This window comes from Pipra filicauda, unplaced genomic scaffold, assembly GCF_003945595.2.
Source record: "Pipra filicauda isolate LSUMZ 115617 unplaced genomic scaffold, ASM394559v2 scaffold478_size463431_pilon, whole genome shotgun sequence".
Classification (NCBI taxonomy): domain Eukaryota; kingdom Metazoa; phylum Chordata; class Aves; order Passeriformes; family Pipridae; genus Pipra; species Pipra filicauda.
In genome coordinates this window covers 137,495-156,313 of record NW_024104618.1, presented here as the reverse complement: position 1 = coordinate 156,313, position 18,819 = coordinate 137,495, and the positions used below count along the sequence as shown (strand labels likewise).

Sequence of the window (18,819 nt, the reverse complement as noted above, 5' to 3'; positions counted from 1 at the left end):
CTGGAATTCACAGCAAATTATAAAGAAAGAAAACTAAGAAAACAGCAAGAAAACCCCTGAGTGATGGTTTTAGTTTGGCTTGATTATTTTACTAAAGTACTATGAATGTCAAATAGGTAAAAAGAAATACTTAGCTATGATGAACTTCCCACCCCCCCTGCCTCCTGGTGGAGAGGAGAATGGGAAAGAAAATGTAAATCTCATGAGGTAAAATATGATGATAATAATCATAATTGTAATGAAAATAAGAAAGAGAGGGAAATATAACCCAGGAGAACAAGTGATGCACAGTACAACTGCTCCCTCCTCCACTGACCAGTGCCCAGCCCATCCTCCAGCAGCAATCGGTCCCTCCCGGCCAACTCCCCCAGTTTATACTGAGCAGGACAATCCATGGTTTGGAATATCCCTTTGGCCAGTTCAGGGCAGCTGTCCTGGCCACACTCCCTGCCAGCTTCTTGTGCATCTTCTCACTGGCAGAGCGGGACACTGAGAAGTCCTTGACTGAGAGTAAGCACTGCTGAGCAACAACTGAAACACTGGTGTGTTATCAGCAGTATTCTCCCACTGAATCCAAAACACAGCACTGTGCCAGCCACCAGGAAGAAAATTAACTCTATCCCAGCTGAAACCAGGACAATATGAAACATTATTTTTAGTATTACTGTTACAGATTTGGAAGCAATATAAGAGCATCCTATTTCCCTTGTGTTCTCTAGCCTATCTTACACGTGATGAATTTCTCAGGGGAGACCTAATCCCTTCCTACAGCTGTCTGAAGGAGCTTGTAGACAAGTGGGGATTGATGTCTTCTCCCAAGTAACAAGTGATAGGATGAGAGGAAATGGCCTCCACTTGCACTAGGGCAGGTTTAGATTGGATACTAGGAAAAATTTCTTCACCAAAAGAGTTGTCAAACACTGGAACGAGCTGCCCAGGGAAGTGGTAGAGTCACAATCCCTGGAGGCGTTTAACAGATGTGTAAATGTGGCACTCAGGGACACAATTTAGTGGTGGCCTTGGCAGTACTGGGGTAATGGCTGGACTTTTCCAACCTAAACGGTTCTATGATAAGGGCAGAAAATGCACCTTAGGCCTTCTTTTTAATCTTTCTTTTGTCGACGTAAAGAAAGCCTTCCAGTGACCTGATCTGGACATAGTCAATGAGGGGTAGTGCTACAATATATTTATAATTTTGGGGCGAAGATTTACTGACTGTCTGAACTGGCACAGAGGAGAAGGATAAAATTAGCATTTTAATTGAATATTCGACAAGTTATTGATTGCCAACCCAGATAATCCTGTTTAGCCTTTTCTGTTGTTTTTGGATGGGGTTTTTGGAGGAAGGGGTGGGTGTTTGGTTGGGTTTGAGGTTTGTGGAGGTTCATTTGAGGTTTAAGATTTCTGAGTATGCTTTTAGCCTTTAGAAATCTACTCTGACTTTAATAAGGGAGTAATACTTCTTACTACCATTAAATGCTGTGATTCCAAATCTTTTTGCTGTATGTATCTGAAGTGTTTCCCTTGTAGACAATGAATTTATTTTTGTGTAAACTTAGCCTATAAGCCAGGAGAAAAAGTAACAGTAGTTTTGAACATCTCTTTTGAAGCAGGGGTTCCCAAAGTGATTCACTGTATCTTTCCTCATAAACCAGTGTACTTCATCCAATTTGATGATACGTCACTGGATTGTAGGACAAAAGAGGGGCCCAAGAAGTAATTTCAGATGGTAGGAATCAAACACATGGGCTTGCAGGTTCCCTGGCAGAACAGACCTTACTGCAGGATGTTCTGGTCCTGGCCTTGCTCATTGTCCCAGCTGTGTGTTCCTGCCCCCTTGAGTGTTTGAACTGCCATTTCAGTGCACAAAGACAGGAAAAACTAACCCAGTCGGAAAAAGTGAGCGTTCTTCTGTCGCCTCAGCTTGTTCAAATGAGTCAGAGCATGGGATGGAGAGCCAGATCCAGCACAGAGGAGGGAGTGGGACTGTGACAGTGAGCAGTTACTATGCCTAAGGTTGCCATGGAATCACAGTATTGGTGCCAGAATCAGTCTTTCCTTGAGGAAAAATTAAGTGCATAAATTTTCTTTGTGGTAGCAAATTTTCACAGTCTGCTGGATGAAATTTAGAGAGCATTTCTTTCAAGATAACTTTTTAGAAATTATGATTTTAAAATTTTCACAGAAATCTCAAATGATATGTAAAACAGATACGTCCTGTAGTGTTGTTGACACAAAAAATCAAGAATTTATGAGAACCTATTTTGAATAATAAGTAATATGAAAGATGCTTTTATAGATTGTAAACAACATTACTTTTCTTAAACTGATGTGAATATCCTTCTTACAAATATTATGTAGACACTTCTACATCATACAGCATATATAATATAATAACACTAAACAAATGTTCTGAAAATTACTGATTGAAAAATGTGAATTTGGGAGTGTGCTCTTCAACTCAGTGGACATAATTCAAAACATGAAAGGATTTAATCCAGCGTAGTTTTGAAGGCTGGCTTCTTTAGAAGTGTTTTACCTACAAATCCATGCATCTTTATGTATGTGTCTTTGTTCTGATGCTGAAGAAGCACCTTGATCAAAACATTGAATTATGTTAATCCGATTCTGGATTAACACAGCCACTCAATTACAGACCTTCTCTATGAACCAAAATAAAGTCTCTGTATAAGTAGAAAGAGAGGAAATCTCTGTAATTACTCTTTAGTAGTGAATATATTTTGTGTATTTATAAAGCCATGTCTATCACAAAATCTTCTTTATCCACTTCTAGTGCATATTGCAGTCCAGACACAAAGCAGAAGTTTCAGACTAAGCAACTGAAAATAGAAACGCATGAAAAGTATGTGATGTTGGCTGCAATCACTCGGTTTTGAGGCCAGTAGGAGCTGCCTCATTTTGCTCATGTTTATGTTTGGACTTTTTACTAAAAAAATGTGAACCTTCTAATAAACACATTTGCATGAAACACACTATGAGACAAGTATGTTAATGGACCTCACTTTCTTCCCTGTCACAAAAAATAAATCTGTTTTGGCCCAGGACATGAAGTCTGGTTGCCTTTTCATAATGTGGCTTTTGATGTGTTGTTTCTAAGTTCATATCTCTTGTTTTATAGATTGGAAAGTCCAGCTTACCCACCGTCTCACCAACTGCATACACCCCAGCAGCCTTATTCATCTGTTCCAGGTAACAATTTACAAATGGGTGGAAGAGGCAATGAGACAAGGTGTTGTCCTCAGACTAAATTGCTGTCTTGCATATATTTATTCAAACATTATTTATGCAGAAATTACTGGGAGACCTTTACATGAAAGACTAATGAATGAGTTCTGTAATTTATAAAGTGTACAAATGGGAAGTTTGTGTTTGTACCTCATATATTGTGTGTATTTTTTTAATTGAACTTCTGTTTTGGTTGTGTGGAAGATGGCTTACAACAACTATCTGTAGTATATTTTAGTAGTATTTGTAGAATATTGTACTCAATAGCAAATTCTTTGGGGGATGAGGGGTATAATATATATTCAGGATGAAATTGGCTCGGTTCCTCTACTTTTATTTTCAATATATGAACACTTGTTTTTGCCATTGCAGTGTTCTGAGTAGTGAAGCAAACTAATTTGTTAAAGTAACAGAAGGTGATGTTAAAATCATTTTTCACAGCAGTTACATTGGGTCCTATTTTCATTTCACTTAGGAGTCATCAGAAGGTCCACATCAATGTCTTATGTAGATGGGTATGTAGGGACATGGCCCAAAGAAAAAAGGTAAGTCGTCTTTAACTGAGGCAGTTAAAAATTTATTATTTTTTGGTCATGAGTAGTAGTAAAATGTTCCATTGTAATTGGATTTTCACAGTCCTGTAATAAGAATTCTTGTAAGCTACTTGAAAAGTAAAAAAAAAGAGAAAAATGTATCATGGATTAAGAACTTGTAAGGAACAGGAAACAATCTTCAGAAAGAAATCATTTATTTTTTACATTGAAAGAGGTATTTTTCAGGTATTTGAATTGTTGGTGTTAAATATGTTCACATTTACTCATCACAATGAACTAAAAGCAGTAAGAATAACATGGCTAATGAACTCAGTAGCATTTAAGATTGTATTATTTTGTGGATACTAAGAACAATCAGGCTGAATGTTTTGTTTTTCAGTTAGACCAGTCATAAACTCTTAAGCTGTAGGGTGTAAACTAAAGTTAAAACAGTAAGAGTTGTAGTGGTGTGTAAATTGTCTCTTTTCACAACTTCTTTCTGATCTATGATGGCAGTGCCTATATTGCTAAAATGCCCAAAATTTATTCCAAAGTAATAAAAAGCATTGTCTGACTCTGAAGAAAATGTTGTGTGCTATTTTATCGTGCTTTAAATAATTATTGTATTTATATCTATTTATTAAATATATAAAAATATATGTGAATTTATTATACTTGAAGATAGGCAAAATACAGTACTAACAGTGCCTTTAATACTACCAGCTTAAAATAATTTAAAACCAAATATGACTATTTCATTATTACTATTACTAATAACCATGAGTTGTTCAGTTACATTCTTTATTCTGATCTCTGTTAGGTCATCATTACATGGAGTTTCGTTTGACATTCCTTTTGACAAAGAAAAAAGCATTCCAGTATCTACTCCAAGCAGAGGAATTCCTAGATCTGTGAGTAATGAAGGCCTTGCAGGAAACATCAACCGCATGCCGAAACATTCTAGAAAAAATCTGTCCTTCAAACCAGTAAATGGAGAAGAGGAAAGTCAAGATATTGAAGAAGAAAAGGATATGATAGCTCTTAAAGACACAAAGGCCAATCAGTCTCTTAATGCAAATCAAAGAAATGCCAATGAGAGCAGCCACTACAGGTTTCCAAATGGAGCTCTGCAAAACAGGGCAGTTCTGGATGATTTTGGCAATCAGATTGAGACACCAAGCATTGAAGAGGCTTTGCAGATAATTCACGACACTGAAAAATCTCCCAGACTTCTCCAAACAGACCAAATTACAAATGGGTTCTTTCTTCACAATCGGGAAATGAGCATCTTGAATTCAAACATTAAACCAAATCAGACTACCCCAGACATAATCACAGACACTAAAGGTGCTCTGAGTCCTGTGACTGACACTACAGAAGTAGATACTGGAATACATGTCCCTTCAGAAGATATTCCAGAGACAATGGATGAGGATTCTTCTTTGAGAGATTATACTGTAAGCATGGACTCTGACATGGAAGAACCATCTAAATTTCTCCAGGATTATGACATGCGAGCTGGCAATCACAGAGATCAGTTAAGCCCCTGTCCCAGCTCAGTAAGTACTAAATCACAGGCAGGCAGCAGTGCCTCTTCAAGCTCGGGGGTTAAAATGACCAGCTTTGCAGAGCAGAAATTCAGGAAGTTGAATCACACAGATAGTAAAAGCAGTGGAAGCAGTTCTCAGAAAACCACACCAGAAGGTTCGGAGCTGAACATCCCTCATATGGTTGCTTGGACTCATATTCCTGAGGAGGCATCTGTTCCTCAGGGAAGAGACACTACACAGTTACTGGCTTCTGAAATGGTACAGCTTAGGATGAAGCTAGAGGAAAAGAGGCGAGCCATTGAAGCACAGAAGAAGAAAATGGAAGCTGCATTCACAAAGCAGCGGCAGAAAATGGGAAGAACAGCCTTTCTTAATGTTGTGAAAAAGAAAGGTGATGGAGTATCACCTCTCCGAGAAGAAGCAGCAGGAGCTGAAGATGAGAAGGTATTCACTGACAATAATCGGTTGAAAGAAAAAGAAACTCAAAAATCAGATGACCAAACTAGTAAGACTTCAGAATTAATAAAAGAAAACCCTGAAAATTCTCACAGCAAATGGTTAAAATCTCCTGCTACTTCCGTGGATGCTGAAAAACAGTGGAATTTAGCAAGCCCCTCAGAAGAAAATTTGAATGAAGGAGATCTCTTAGAATATACAAAATCTATAGAAAAACTAAACTCTTCCCTACACTTTCTACAACAAGAAATGCAACGTCTATCCCTTCAGCAGGAGATGTTGATGCAGATGAGAGAGCAACAGGCTTGGGTTATTTCTCCTCCTCAGCCTTCTCCTCAGAAACAGATTCGGGACTTTAAGTCATCAAGGCAAGTGGGAACTCCATCTGCTGTTGCACCTTTCTCACAGGAATCTCCTCGCTCTACACATCAATCTCCACAGTCTTCCAACAGGAAGAATGCCTCTTTTCACATTAAAATGCAAAGGACTCCTAGGCCAAATGAACTGAAAATAACACCTCTAAATCGTACCTTGACTGCCCCACGGTCTGTGGACAGTCTTCCCCGTCTGAGGAGATTTTCTCCAAGTCAGGTTCCCATTCAGACTAGATCATTTGTTTGCTTCGGAGATGATGGTGAACGTGTAAGTGAACCTCAGTTAAAGGGAAATCTTTTGAAGGAAGCCAAGTCTACAGAAGAGGTAGCAAAAGAAGAAGGACCAAAATTGCCAAAACAGTGTGAACAGAAGGGGGAGGAAAAGGAGATTAAGCCTATTGAATCTAATGTTTCTGAAGTATTATCTCAGCCTATCACAGAAACAGTCTGCCTCACTCCAAATGAAGATCAGCTAAACCAACCGATCTTACCACCTCCGGCTCCCAAAACAGCTAACCTGATTGAAGTTTCCCTATCAGATTTGAAGCCACCAGAAAAAAGTGAAGCATCTGTTGAGAAATACGAAGGTGAGAGTGATAGAGAACAGTTTGAAGATGACCAGAAAGTGTGCTGTGGATTCTTTTTTAAGGTAAGAGAACTAGTGAATGTGTATGTTGGCTATTAGCTTCATGTGAAAAGGAACTTCTTAACTGTGGATGTCAGTGATGATTGAAGTCAAAACAGATGGTTCTGCAACTCTAAATGTATAAGCTTATCTTTTGCACTTGATTAATTTGGCATCATAACAGTGGTAAATATTCTACAGTATTGCAGTTCTGAGCATGCCAGAACTTTCCACTCATAATTGTAGAAGAGTGCTTGGAGTTTTTGATGAGAAAGATGCATGCTGAATGTAGATTTATTTTTAACATAATCTTTGGTGACCTTAATTAAACATCTCACATCTCACCCTCATTTCCCCATCGCACCCCAAACTTAACTAAAAGCTTTTGAACTACATAACAGCCTGCATTTTTAAAAATGAGTAATGTTTCTGAATTGCACTTCAGAGAGCCTTTTTTCCTCTGTTAGCTTCGCTAACGAAGTATAGTCTTCTGAGTCTCCCTTTTGAAGTTGGTATTTGGGAGCACTCCTCGGTGACTTTTTATTAAAGAGCTAGTTCAGACAGGCTTTTAACTACAATACCCATTGTAACAGAGTGGTCTAGACACTGAGAGCCATCAAGATTTTGAATTTCCATTTGGAATACCCCAAAATGGGGTATCACGTATCTGAGATGCGCCTTGCTTGTCTGGAAGCATTCCTCAGTTCCACCAAAACATCTGACTTGATCAGAAGTTACTTCTATATGCTGCATACTTACTGGGGTTTGTGATAAGTTACCATACACATAGAATCTTTCAAAGCTGAATGCAGAGGTTTATGCCGAATGGGATCTGACTCTAAAATATCTCACTTGGCATGTTTTCTTGTATCAGTGTTGAATTTTGTTTGATTTAGGAAGGAAAAAGTCCATTATGAAAAGTTTGTAGCAGTCTTAGGAAAAATCATTTAAAATAGACTTATTCCAAATACTACAAGAGTATGTAGTATTGCAACCCAGTGTTCAGAATTAAGTGTCTAATGATTTGGCAAGATCAAGTTGCTGAATTCAGAGATGTTAATATTTTTGGGTCCTTTTCTTTCAAATACTGTTGCTAGGATGATCAAAAGGCAGAAAATGATATGGCAATGAAACGAGCAGCATTGTTGGAGAAGCGTTTGAGGAGGGAAAGAGAGACTTTGCTTCGCAAGCAGCAGCTGGAAGCAGAACTAGAACATAAGAAGGAAGAGACAAGGTAAAACTACATGTCCTGATCCAGATGATCAGTAGTGGTGAACGTAAAAACGTCTGGTTTAGTTAAAAGTGTGTCTTGCATGTCAAAACATTGCATCCTAATATCCAAGGTATTTACTGCTAGAGCCAGATGTGCTGGGGAGCCCAGCTGGCCCTGCAAGTCAGCAGGTGGCATCAGTCTATAGCTCAGGCTCAACACATGAGCTGTGCTGGCCTGAGCGCTGCATTTCAGAGCAGGCCCTGCCCCGCTTGGCATTCTGGGGAGAGTGCATCTCTTGGGGCTTCTTTCTGCACAAATGCACAGTGCTCACTCAGTCACACCAGTGAAGATGAGAAACGTGGGTTTGAATTTATTAGTAGCAATATCCCAAAAAATTTAAACTGTCTGAAAATTGTAAAAAAAAAAAAAAAGGCAATTGTCTCTTACTGGTGTTTGAGAGCTCTTAAAGTTCCAACAATCTGCTGCCTGTATTGTCCTCACTGAAATACGTTGTTTGGAAAGTTCCTACAGGAGAATTTATTTTTTTTTTTTTTTTTTTAAAGACGCAAAACGGAAGAGGAACGTCAGAAGAAGGAGGATGAGCGAGCACGGCGAGAATTTATTAAGCAGGAATATATGAGAAGGAAACAACTAAAGCTTATGGAAGACATGGATACTGTCATAAAGCCACGTTCCCTCTCAATCAAACAAAAAAAGCCACGTCCAAAATCTATTCATAGGGATCATATTGAATCACCTAAGACACCAATCAAAGGTCCACCAGGTAACAAATGTTTATGTGGAAAAAGAGTCTGTTCATGCTAAAACACCAGCTTGGGTTTTGGTACTAACAAGCACGTGCCTTCCTGAGTGTCTTGTGCTAAATTGAAGCTGCACGTGACCAAACTGGAAAGCCAAATTTGCCAATAGAAATGGAAAGGTGAATGTCACTACCTGCTATGCATGCATGCATATATATATATATATATCAACAAACAAAAAGGTTGGCTCTGTGAGAACCCAGGGGAGACACCCCTGTGTGGTGCAAGTTTCACACACCCCCACGTTTTCTTCACTGATCTCTTCTTGCACCTGTAGAGCTAAGAATGAATAAAAGTTGGGAGATAAGAGATTGATAAATAAAGTGGTGATTATAGGGTAAGAGTACTTAAACTCCCACTTAATAAAGACAAAATTAAAATTAAAAAATTTCTTTCATATTTCATGGGTTTTTTCCTATTTTGCTCACTTACCTACTGCATGTGTAGTTATCAACATAGAAACACTAATCATGTGGAACTTTACATGTGGAATTTTACATTCTTTTAGATACCAAAAAACTGCAGTAATGATTGGAAGAAGTATTGCCACCTTTCAATTAGAAAAAAAGTAACCAGATTGCTCAGTGACCCTTTTTCTTACAGCCTCCTGTAACCTTGTTATTCTCCTACAGTTTTTCTGGCTGCTTCCCTCCATCTTTCAGGGTAATTTAAAGTATTTCATTAACACCTTCCAAGAATCCATCCCAAGCATTAAATTAAGTGCTTAAGCTCTCTTTCATGAGGACTTATTAACTTTGATTGCATTCCTTGATTTGCATAGTGCCAGTATTCCCACTGGTACTTAGTCTGAGACCATTCCTGGTGGCTGCCAATGGCTGGTTGTCAACAAGTGTTTACATGAAGTACACCACATATGCATGCAGGTATATCATGTATGGGTGTTAGTCTCAGGTGTAAAAGCTCCTACTGACTTTCAAATGCTGGTGTTGGGTCTAATGAACAGACTCTACTACTTGCATAGGTTTATAAGCTTTAACTTTGTTTTTATCCAGGTTCACAGCTTTATCGTGTTTTTTCAGTATCTAGTCTTTCATTGGCATCGCTGAATACAGGGGACAATGAGAGTGTGCAGTCAGGCAAGAGAACACCAAGGTAAAGCTAAAATAACCATTTCATTTCATAAAATTTGACAATCAGCTATGTAAAACAAGCATGAATTTTAAAGAGGTCACATATATACTGTGTACTCTGAGAACAAGTATGTTTTCCTGATTTGAGACATGGAGAGTTTCCACTGACAGGCATTAGGGAACTGAGCCATGATCATTTGTTTTGCAAATTTTACCAAGTAAACCAGTTGGGCAGGTATAAATGAGGTCAAAACAAAATGCTGTTCACACAGCCTCTTTAATTCACCTGCTTGTATTTAAGTCTCAACTTGTGGATATTTTATTAAACCTGTATGCTACGTGCAGCTACATAGCTTCTTTTCTTTTTTTTAACATAGAAACTTCTTTTCTGTTTTTTCTTTTTTTTCCTTTAGCAGTTGTGCAGGAAATTATTGAATGCTCACTAGGACTTCAACCTTTCCCAAATACCAGAATTTATTTCGCATTAAAAATCACCTGAAAACAACAGAAACATTTTAATTAAACATAAAAAACCCTATATTATCATTCAGAGGAAAATTGTTATTTCTATGTAACTACTTAATTATATTCAGACAAACACTAATTCTTTTGTATAGGAAAGAACTTGGGAAAAAAAGGCAAACTAGAAAAAAGGGATTGATAAGGAATACTACATATTACGATATCATATGCCCTGTTTTCATGGCCGTTGTGCATTACTCATCAGCTCTGGCATGCCTGCTGCTGGTTTCAGTTGACTTTTCAATTAATTACTTTGAAGTCTTGAGAACTGACTTTGCAGTTATTACGTAAGAAACTTCAATAAAATTATCCAAATAGCCTAACATCTCTTGTCATCTCTTAAAACTTATCAGTGTTAATTGAGATGGGGATTTCTTCCAGCTATATTAGCTATTAGAAAAGGCTTGATGTTGCTCATCTACACAGACTTTACAGGAGATGACCTCTGTCTATGGAGTTGTAGTTGTACAGTGCTGTACTGTGCTTCTAATGTACATCTTCCTCTGGCTTTGGATTTGGTTTAGGGGATTGAGACTTTTAAAACATTATAAAATTCAGTACAAATTGCGAAAAGTAACAGAGTTGAAACAATTTTCAGTATCTTTCCAGACCCATACTGTCACCTTGTCCTCACATCAGAATTGTCTTTTGATGATACCACTGACAGAATTTCAGTGATACCTTTCAGATCTTCTTCATGCAGGTGCTAATCACAAAAGGTGTAGGGTATATTATAAATTGGATTTTCCTCTATTGCTTATTTTACTGAAAATGAGTGTGCCCACAAATGCTGATATAATGCCATTTTTATCTTATTCTGTGCCTGTCTTCTCACTTAGAAGAGCTAAAAATTTGACTGGCTTTTGCAGTAGCCACAATCAAAAAAGGTTTTAAGTATCTTGTAATAATTTAAGAAAACTTGAAAATCTTGCTTAGACTTCTATATGTAAAACTATTCACATTTGAGTGCATCCTGAAGAATTACAGTACCAGAAGTTACTGCCTGTGAAAACAAAAATCAGAAGGGAAGTTGTTTTGCTGTCTTAAATACAGCAGTGCCCACTGCCAGTTGTTACAGTGATCAGTATAAATGAACTTAACTTTTTTTTCATATTCATTATTCTATCAAGAACTGATTTGTTCACTACATGAGATAATTGTTTTTCCAGTACCAATATTAAAAGTAACCCGAATTTCCACTTAGTAATTATATTTTCACAACCAAGAATATCTGTTAGGTTTCTGTCCCTCAGATATAGCCCAAAAATTGACTAACATGTATGTCACCTAAATATCAACTTCTTGCATCACTCAAAACACTTTATACAGTATGTGAACTCATTTTTCCTTTGATATTTTCAATAACTATTGTGCATTTAGGTTTATAGTCTGCAATTCAAATCATTGTGTTTTACCTTAATGCAGTTTGCCTTCCTTTTGTATTAGAAGGCTTCTCAGGTGAACATTGTAAATTTTTTAATAGACGTTAAAATTAATGTTTAGGTCTGAATCTGTGGAAGGATTTTTATCTCCAAGTCGGTGTGGTAGTCGTAACGGAGAGAAAGATTGGGAAAATGCATCTACAACTTCTTCAGTTGCCTCTGCTACAGAGTATACAGGTCAGTGACAACAATGTTCAGAAAAGTACTTGCCTAATAGTGGTTCTGTGTATGAAAAGTTTCCAGTTATCTTGATTTGGCTTCCTAAAACTTGATTGAGGACACTTGTATAGAAATGTTACTTTCACCTCCTTTCAAGTAGAGGGTAATAATAAAAGGTTTAAATTATAGATCCAAAACAAAAGTACTGACTCTGCAGCATTTGTGATAAGCAGAATTAACTGCTTATCTGCAGGCAGGCTCAGAACAGCAAATGGGCTCACATATCACTGTGTGCTTCAGGCAAGAAGAGTTGAAATTTCAGCTTAATTTAAAATAGAGTTACAAAATCAAAGATCAAATTGCACTTGGTATTAATATGTTGGTTTTTTTCAAATGGTCTTAATACATTAGACATATATTTCAGAAATTAAAACAAACATTTCTCCTTCAACCAGATGAATCAAGTCTTTTTACAGCCAGAATAACCTGATAAGTCTCAGGCCCAAACTTTTACCTCTGGTTTTGGGTAAAAGATCTCTGGAATTCCAAAGCGGACAGGCAAGAGTTACTCTAAGCACTGCATCTGCTTCATTGTTATACCACTCACCCTTGAAATCATAGGTGTAGATAAAGAAAAAGAAAGACTTTGCTCTCTCCTGGACAACTGAAACTTTAGTAGGAAAAAGCAAATTGTTTTTTTTGTCCATAAAAACAGTCCTCCGAGAGAAAATATATCTACTGAGGCTGCCAATAATAATGACTTAATAATGATTTAATAATGAAAGACACATTTGTAAGTAAATTCAGTCACAGCTGAAAAAATGACATTTTACTTGTTTGCGAAATTTGTGGTCTCTGGCCTAATTCTGTATTATTCCTGGATTTGTGGTTTTATGCATGCAAAAAGTCCATACGAAAAGTGCTTCACAGCATTTAAAGTAACTCTTTGTTGGCTTATTGATTAACTTAGCTGATTTGTCATTCCTTTTCCATAGGACCAAAGCTCTTCAAAGAACCCAGTGCTAAATCCAATAAGTACATAATTCAGAATGCACTGGCACATTGCTGCCTGGCTGGAAAAGTAAATGAAGGTCAAAAGAAAAAGATACTAGAGGTAAGGGAATTTTTCCCCTAAAAGCTTAAGCACCTAAGTCAAGCCACAGTCAGGCATTGTGGAGACCCTTAAGTATAAGTGCAAATATTGAAAGGAGCCTTCTGAGGTTATGGCAGCTTTTAGTGAAGGGATTGAGTAACTTCTGTAACTTTTGCTTCTAGTGTAGGCAGAAATGTTCTCCAGGGCCTTAGAAACAATAGTCGTGTTGTACATGCAGCACAGGAAGCTGAATTAATTCACAGGTTAATTAATAGTTACTGCTTGTTTTATGTGGGAACTTCAATGTGTAGACTTTCATAATTTGCTCACAGAGTTGTTTTCCCTTATTCGTAAAGATCCTCAGGTTGGGAACTTTAGAACTAAAGCACAGCACTCTTATGAGCAGAAAGAACTGAAATACATCCCTTCTAGGCTCTTCTCAAGTTTCCAAGCAGTAGGGCAAATTCAGGACTTCCTGTTACAGGAAGATGCCTTCCAGTCTTTTCTCTTAGGCTGGTATAAACCTTTATGAAGATGCACAAATATATAAGGGTGAGAACTCAGAGGCCAGTGTGTTTCCATGCAAAAGAAATAACACAGAAGTCTGACCCTTGAGAGTAATGGGACTGTTCCTTTTACCAGCTGTGACAAATATGACAGATTAAATAGATCAAACCAACACAGATACTTGGAATCCGGACTTAGTTTCTTTTCTGGAATAAATTTCACAGCAGTATTTCTTGACCTTTCTTCTCTTTGTAATTCTTCTTCATTCATGTCTAGATGCTGCTTTCTCTGTCTTTCCAGTTACTTTTTGGAAATACCAAGTGAGAAATCAGGATAGCCTCTTTCAGTTCAAGTAACTGGGAGCAAAATGACCCCCAGAAATCCCGAGAAAGAATAGCTGCAAAAATGTCGGTCATGCTTAGCTGTAGGGTGAAGCATCCAGCACTTGATAGAAGCTATACATGTTCAGGGCAAGTGTCTCAGAGAAGTTGTGTTAGGTGGAATAGGAATCTGAAGATTTCAGCTAATGAAGAACATTTGTTTGATATACTCCAACTAACTTTATGGTTTGACCCAAATTGAATGGATTTAGGGATGACTAAAACTCCATTTTTGCACTGGAAGATCTTTCAGGCCTATCACCACACATCTAAAGTTTCTTGTTCCCAAGCTTGTAACTATTAGACCAGTTTGATGAAATGGATGAGGAAAAGAATTTCTATTTGGTCTCCAAAAAACTGTTAGGATGTCTGCTCATGAGGTTCAACTAAACAAGTTTAGCTGAAATTATGTAAGTAAATAACACTTTGCTCAAGAAAGATCTCTACCTTATCAAAATTCTGAGGTCCTTTAGTGGACAAAGTTAGATGCAAGTTTTAGCTCTGATAGAAAAGCCATTCAAAATGGCAGTCCAGTGATTTGGAATGTTTTCTAACTACAATGCAAAATTCATATTCTGAATCTTTTTCTTTCTTTCTTTTAAAGGAAATGGAAAAATCCGATGCCAATAATTTCTTAATCTTGTTCCGGGATTCAGGCTGCCAGTTCAGATCTCTGTACACGTACTGCCCTGATACTGAAGAAATCAATAAATTAACGGGAATAGGTCCCAAATCTATCACAAAGAAAATGATAGAAGGACTGTATAAATACAACTCTGACAGGAAGCAATTTAGCCACATACCTGCCAAAACTTTGTCTGCCAGTGTTGATGCAATTACCATTCACAGCCATTTGTGGCAAACCAAGAGACCAGTAACTCCTAAGAAACTTTTACCCACCAAGGCATAGTAGATGGGAAAAAATTTGCTTGAGACAATTATGATAAACTTGCACTTCATCTTTACTGCCTATAGGAAATAGATTTCTAGTTGCCAACAAGACTCTTAGAACTTAAAACTGGACACCAAGTTCTATTATCATGTCCAACTGGAATGTAAACACAGTGTTTAGGAGTGCAGAAGATTATTAGGTGAATAATTATGAGTGATTACGGAAATGTTTGACTTGTGTGGAGATTTGTATGTGCTAATACAACATATAGAGTATATTTGCTCTGTATTTTGATTAGATACACTGAAGCACTGAATGTTCCTCTTTAGTGACTCGAACTACATTTTTTACATCTGTTGCCTTATATGTTTGTATTTGTGCTTGTCTTGAAATATTTTTCTTTCACTAAAGAAATACTTCTTAATATTCTCAATACCATCAAACTTTGCATACTGACTTACAGTAAACACTAAGTTGTATGTCACTGAATAACAGCTGAATGGGTCTGTTCTGCAAGATCCTTACTGTGTGTGCTGTAACAAAATCAAGATTCATTCCCCTGTGTCTTTATAGTTCTTTCTCAATTAAATAATACTGATTTGCTTATAAACTAAACAGTAAAGGAAAAACCTTTGAACTGCTTGAAGTTTGCTTCAGATGAATTATTTAACAACTCAGGGTATAGTTAAGTGATGCAATTATTCCTGTTTCAGTAAGTTGCCATCTGAGATGTAATGACTGACCATGTATGTTCATAATACCATTAAAATGCAAAGTAAAAAGATTTGGTAGATCTCTCAAACAGTTTGAGCAAGTGTGCATTCATTGCTTTGCACTGTTCCAGCTGAAGAGAGAGGACACGGTCAGGTACTGCTTCTTCAAGGAAGGAATAGGAACTTATGATACATTCAGAACTAGATCCCTGATGTTTGCCTGACAGAACACTAAATATTCAGAAGAATCACAGAATTCACTGAGTCACAGATCTTTCAGAAGTCGTGTATCTAATTCCCATGGATTTCAAGATCCAGGCCACTTCCTGCCTTCAGATCTGCCACTTCAGACTTAAATCAATTTTCTAGGGAATAGACATCTGAAAAGAATTTTCAGTGTGTCTTAGTAAATTGTTTTCTTGACACTTACAGGTGATGCCCTGTGACGCAGCAATTTTTAAGTGCATATGGCAAAAAAGCCTAAATGACATTTCAGTAAATTTATAACATGACCATTTGCAAAACCAAGCTCTAGGCATATTTCAGTATTATTTATAAAGGGCTGCATTTTATTTTAAAACAGTGTTTGATTATTTTATAAATCACTATTCCGTTTCAGTGTTTGTTTCTCTTATAATTTGCTTTCAACATAGCACTGTTCTGAAAAAAAAAAAAAGAAAATACAAACTTGAAGCCTCCCCTAAATCTGTGGCTATTTTGATAACAACTTACACCAGAGAATTTGTTGTGTGGGGGGGGGAAAAAAAATCTCATTCTCAGGAAAAGACTTGAATGATTTGTGATTCTGTTCTGTTTCAGTGTTGTGACAACTCCATTAACATAAGCCAGTGTTGTGCTATGAGTATGTAGTCCTTTCAGTTTCATGGGGAGACTAAAGCTATGTTCGTATTTCTCTCATTAAACTGCTTTGAGAGAAACTATGCCTCACTACTATGATGTACTCATTTATTTAGAGAAAAGATGCACAGGAATGAGATGTCATTAAGCAGTTTAGAACAGTACTTTTTTAAATTATTATAAGGCCTTAGGCATCAGTGCATCTGGATTATAAACATTTTCTCAAAAATGCTGTCAGTTTTACTGTAATTTATGTTCTTATATTTATGTATATTTGTTAAAACTGTAAAAAAAAGAAAAAAACACTTTAAAATACATGTTTAATATGTATGTGGCTCAAAACTATTTGTGGTTAGCTGATTCCTACTGTTTGCATGTATATCACCAGGATATGTAACTCTTATATTTCAAGTGTATACATATTGTGTATATAGGATATAAATAATATTAAAAAGGGGGGAAAGAGGGTTTGCACATTCTGCCTGTTAGACAGTTCCTACAAATACCATTGTAGGAACATCTTGAATAACAATATGAAACTGTGTATAATATACAGTGATTCAAGAAACCAGGAGGTTGGAATTAACTGACACACATATGGTGAATAACTTCAAAAGAAGTTTTATCATGGGAGGCTTTTTATTTCTAAAATCTGTACTATGATTTAACTGAAGATTTGCAACACCATAAAGACACACGCATCAATCTAATCAAAGTGAGCTTAAATACATGACAGGAATTCTTTGAGTAATTTTAAATATTTCTGAATGTATTATGAAATTTGCATTTGTCAACAGGTTAAAGATTTGTGCAATGTCAAAAAGTAGAATGTGAATAATGCAGTTGAAAATTTCATTGCTCGCAGTATAAAGTTTTACTTAATACAGGAAAAGTAAAGCTAGATACGCTTTTCCTTTTTAAGCCTGCAGATTTTCTAATTACAGTGGATCTTTGGTTGGGATCATGTTTAAAAAAAAAAAAAAAGAAAAAAAAAAGGAAGCTTTCCATAAAGGCCAGTATTTATCACTGACCTTTTCAGAACACACTGGTGCTTTCATCAGGGGTATTACTATTGTTGCTACGAATGAATTGCCAAACTCTCGTCTTAGTTTTTGGAGCAAAATTTCATATTCTAACAGTCATAATGGCTACTGAATTTTTTTTTTTTAATAATGTTAGTATGACTGTTAAGTTTTATTATTTGGCTGTTTAAAGCCAAATTCAGCTATTTAATTATGATTTAATGGGCACTGTTGAAAAATGTACAGTGTATTGTGTGCTTATTTGTCCACTTCTATGGAGCATAGCTTCCATATTTTTTCAAATGCTGTGCTGTAAAATATTGTCATTGCTACTTATGTGGTACAGTGTAGTTTTTTCCTTTCATTTAAATAAAAGCATGGCACCAAAACAACATTTTTTTTTGTTTTCTTGCTTACCTCTAAGTATAACCTAAAATTATCAAAAGTTCACATTAATGTTTACATCTTGTTTCTTCTCATATTTTAGCAACATGGAAATTGTAGGAAATATGAACCATTATAATTTCTTCTTTTGTTTCCCATCATTTGTTTAATTTCCATGTATAATCTTGCTTTCTGATGTTACCAGAGGAAGGCTATTGAAGAATGAGGCTTCACATTTCATTCTTGAGGACAAAAAGGTGTTACCCCGTTCTCTTCAAAAGTGAGTTTCACAATTTCAAGTCAACTGATAAATTTCTGTACCCTGGTTAGCTCCCAGTGATCCAAAGCCACAGAAACTTACTGGTCAGTGTAATAGGATTGCTTCAGCCTGAAAGGTTTTCAAGGTGAGCTGAAGTCTTATCTTTGTCAAGACACCGTTTCAAGCACGTGTGTGACTTTTAGTGACATAACTTGTACTTGCTGGTGGCAAGAAATGGCATCAAAAAAATGAGGGGTCTCTTCCAGAGAGTCCTTGCAGAGTAGGAGCAAGGACCTGCTGAAAGAGGATGTGACATCACTGAACTGTTAACAGGCTGACTGAGCTGTTGGGCTAACTTACACAGATAAAGAATCTCAAAATTGCAGAGCTACTCGAAGGGCAGCTTCAAGAATACAGGAAATCTGACAGTAGGGCTTTTAATGCTGAACTGAAAACTACTATGGATGAAAATGAATAGCTTTCCCTCCACCCCCCAAAAACGGGTTATTTTTCAGCCAGCTCAGTCAGTTCCCTGTGCAGCATCACAAACAGGCTGACACAAGCTAGGAATTGTGTTGGAACATAAACACCCAGTTGCACCCAGTAAAGCTGTTTTTTTTCAGAGGTGAGCCCAGCTCAAAATCTTCGTCTAAAAACAGCCTTTGTACAGACCAGCTTT

General features: G+C 36.9%; 1 protein-coding gene across 4 annotated transcripts in view; it reads left to right on the top strand.

Annotated features, from left to right (window-relative positions):
- The window catches only part of CAMSAP2 (calmodulin regulated spectrin associated protein family member 2), an 82,206-nt gene extending 64,317 nt beyond the window's left edge, over positions 1 to 17,889 (top strand). For 2 of the 4 annotated variants that reach the window (XM_039386288.1, XM_039386286.1), the window contains 9 exons: positions 3,140 to 3,210; positions 3,722 to 3,791; positions 4,600 to 6,808; positions 7,882 to 8,018; positions 8,561 to 8,781; positions 9,832 to 9,931; positions 11,935 to 12,050; positions 13,028 to 13,146; positions 14,617 to 17,889. In XM_039386288.1, the coding sequence (XP_039242222.1) occupies positions 3,140 to 3,210; positions 3,722 to 3,791; positions 4,600 to 6,808; positions 7,882 to 8,018; positions 8,561 to 8,781; positions 9,832 to 9,931; positions 11,935 to 12,050; positions 13,028 to 13,146; positions 14,617 to 14,922 (3,349 nt within the window). In that variant the 3' untranslated portion in view covers positions 14,923 to 17,889. The remainder of the gene's footprint in view (positions 1 to 3,139; positions 3,211 to 3,721; positions 3,792 to 4,599; positions 6,809 to 7,881; positions 8,019 to 8,560; positions 8,782 to 9,831; positions 9,932 to 11,934; positions 12,051 to 13,027; positions 13,147 to 14,616) is intronic. The other 2 variants (XM_039386289.1, XM_039386287.1) reach the window with 2 other exon arrangements.
- Positions 17,890 to 18,819: the final 930 nt, after the last annotated feature.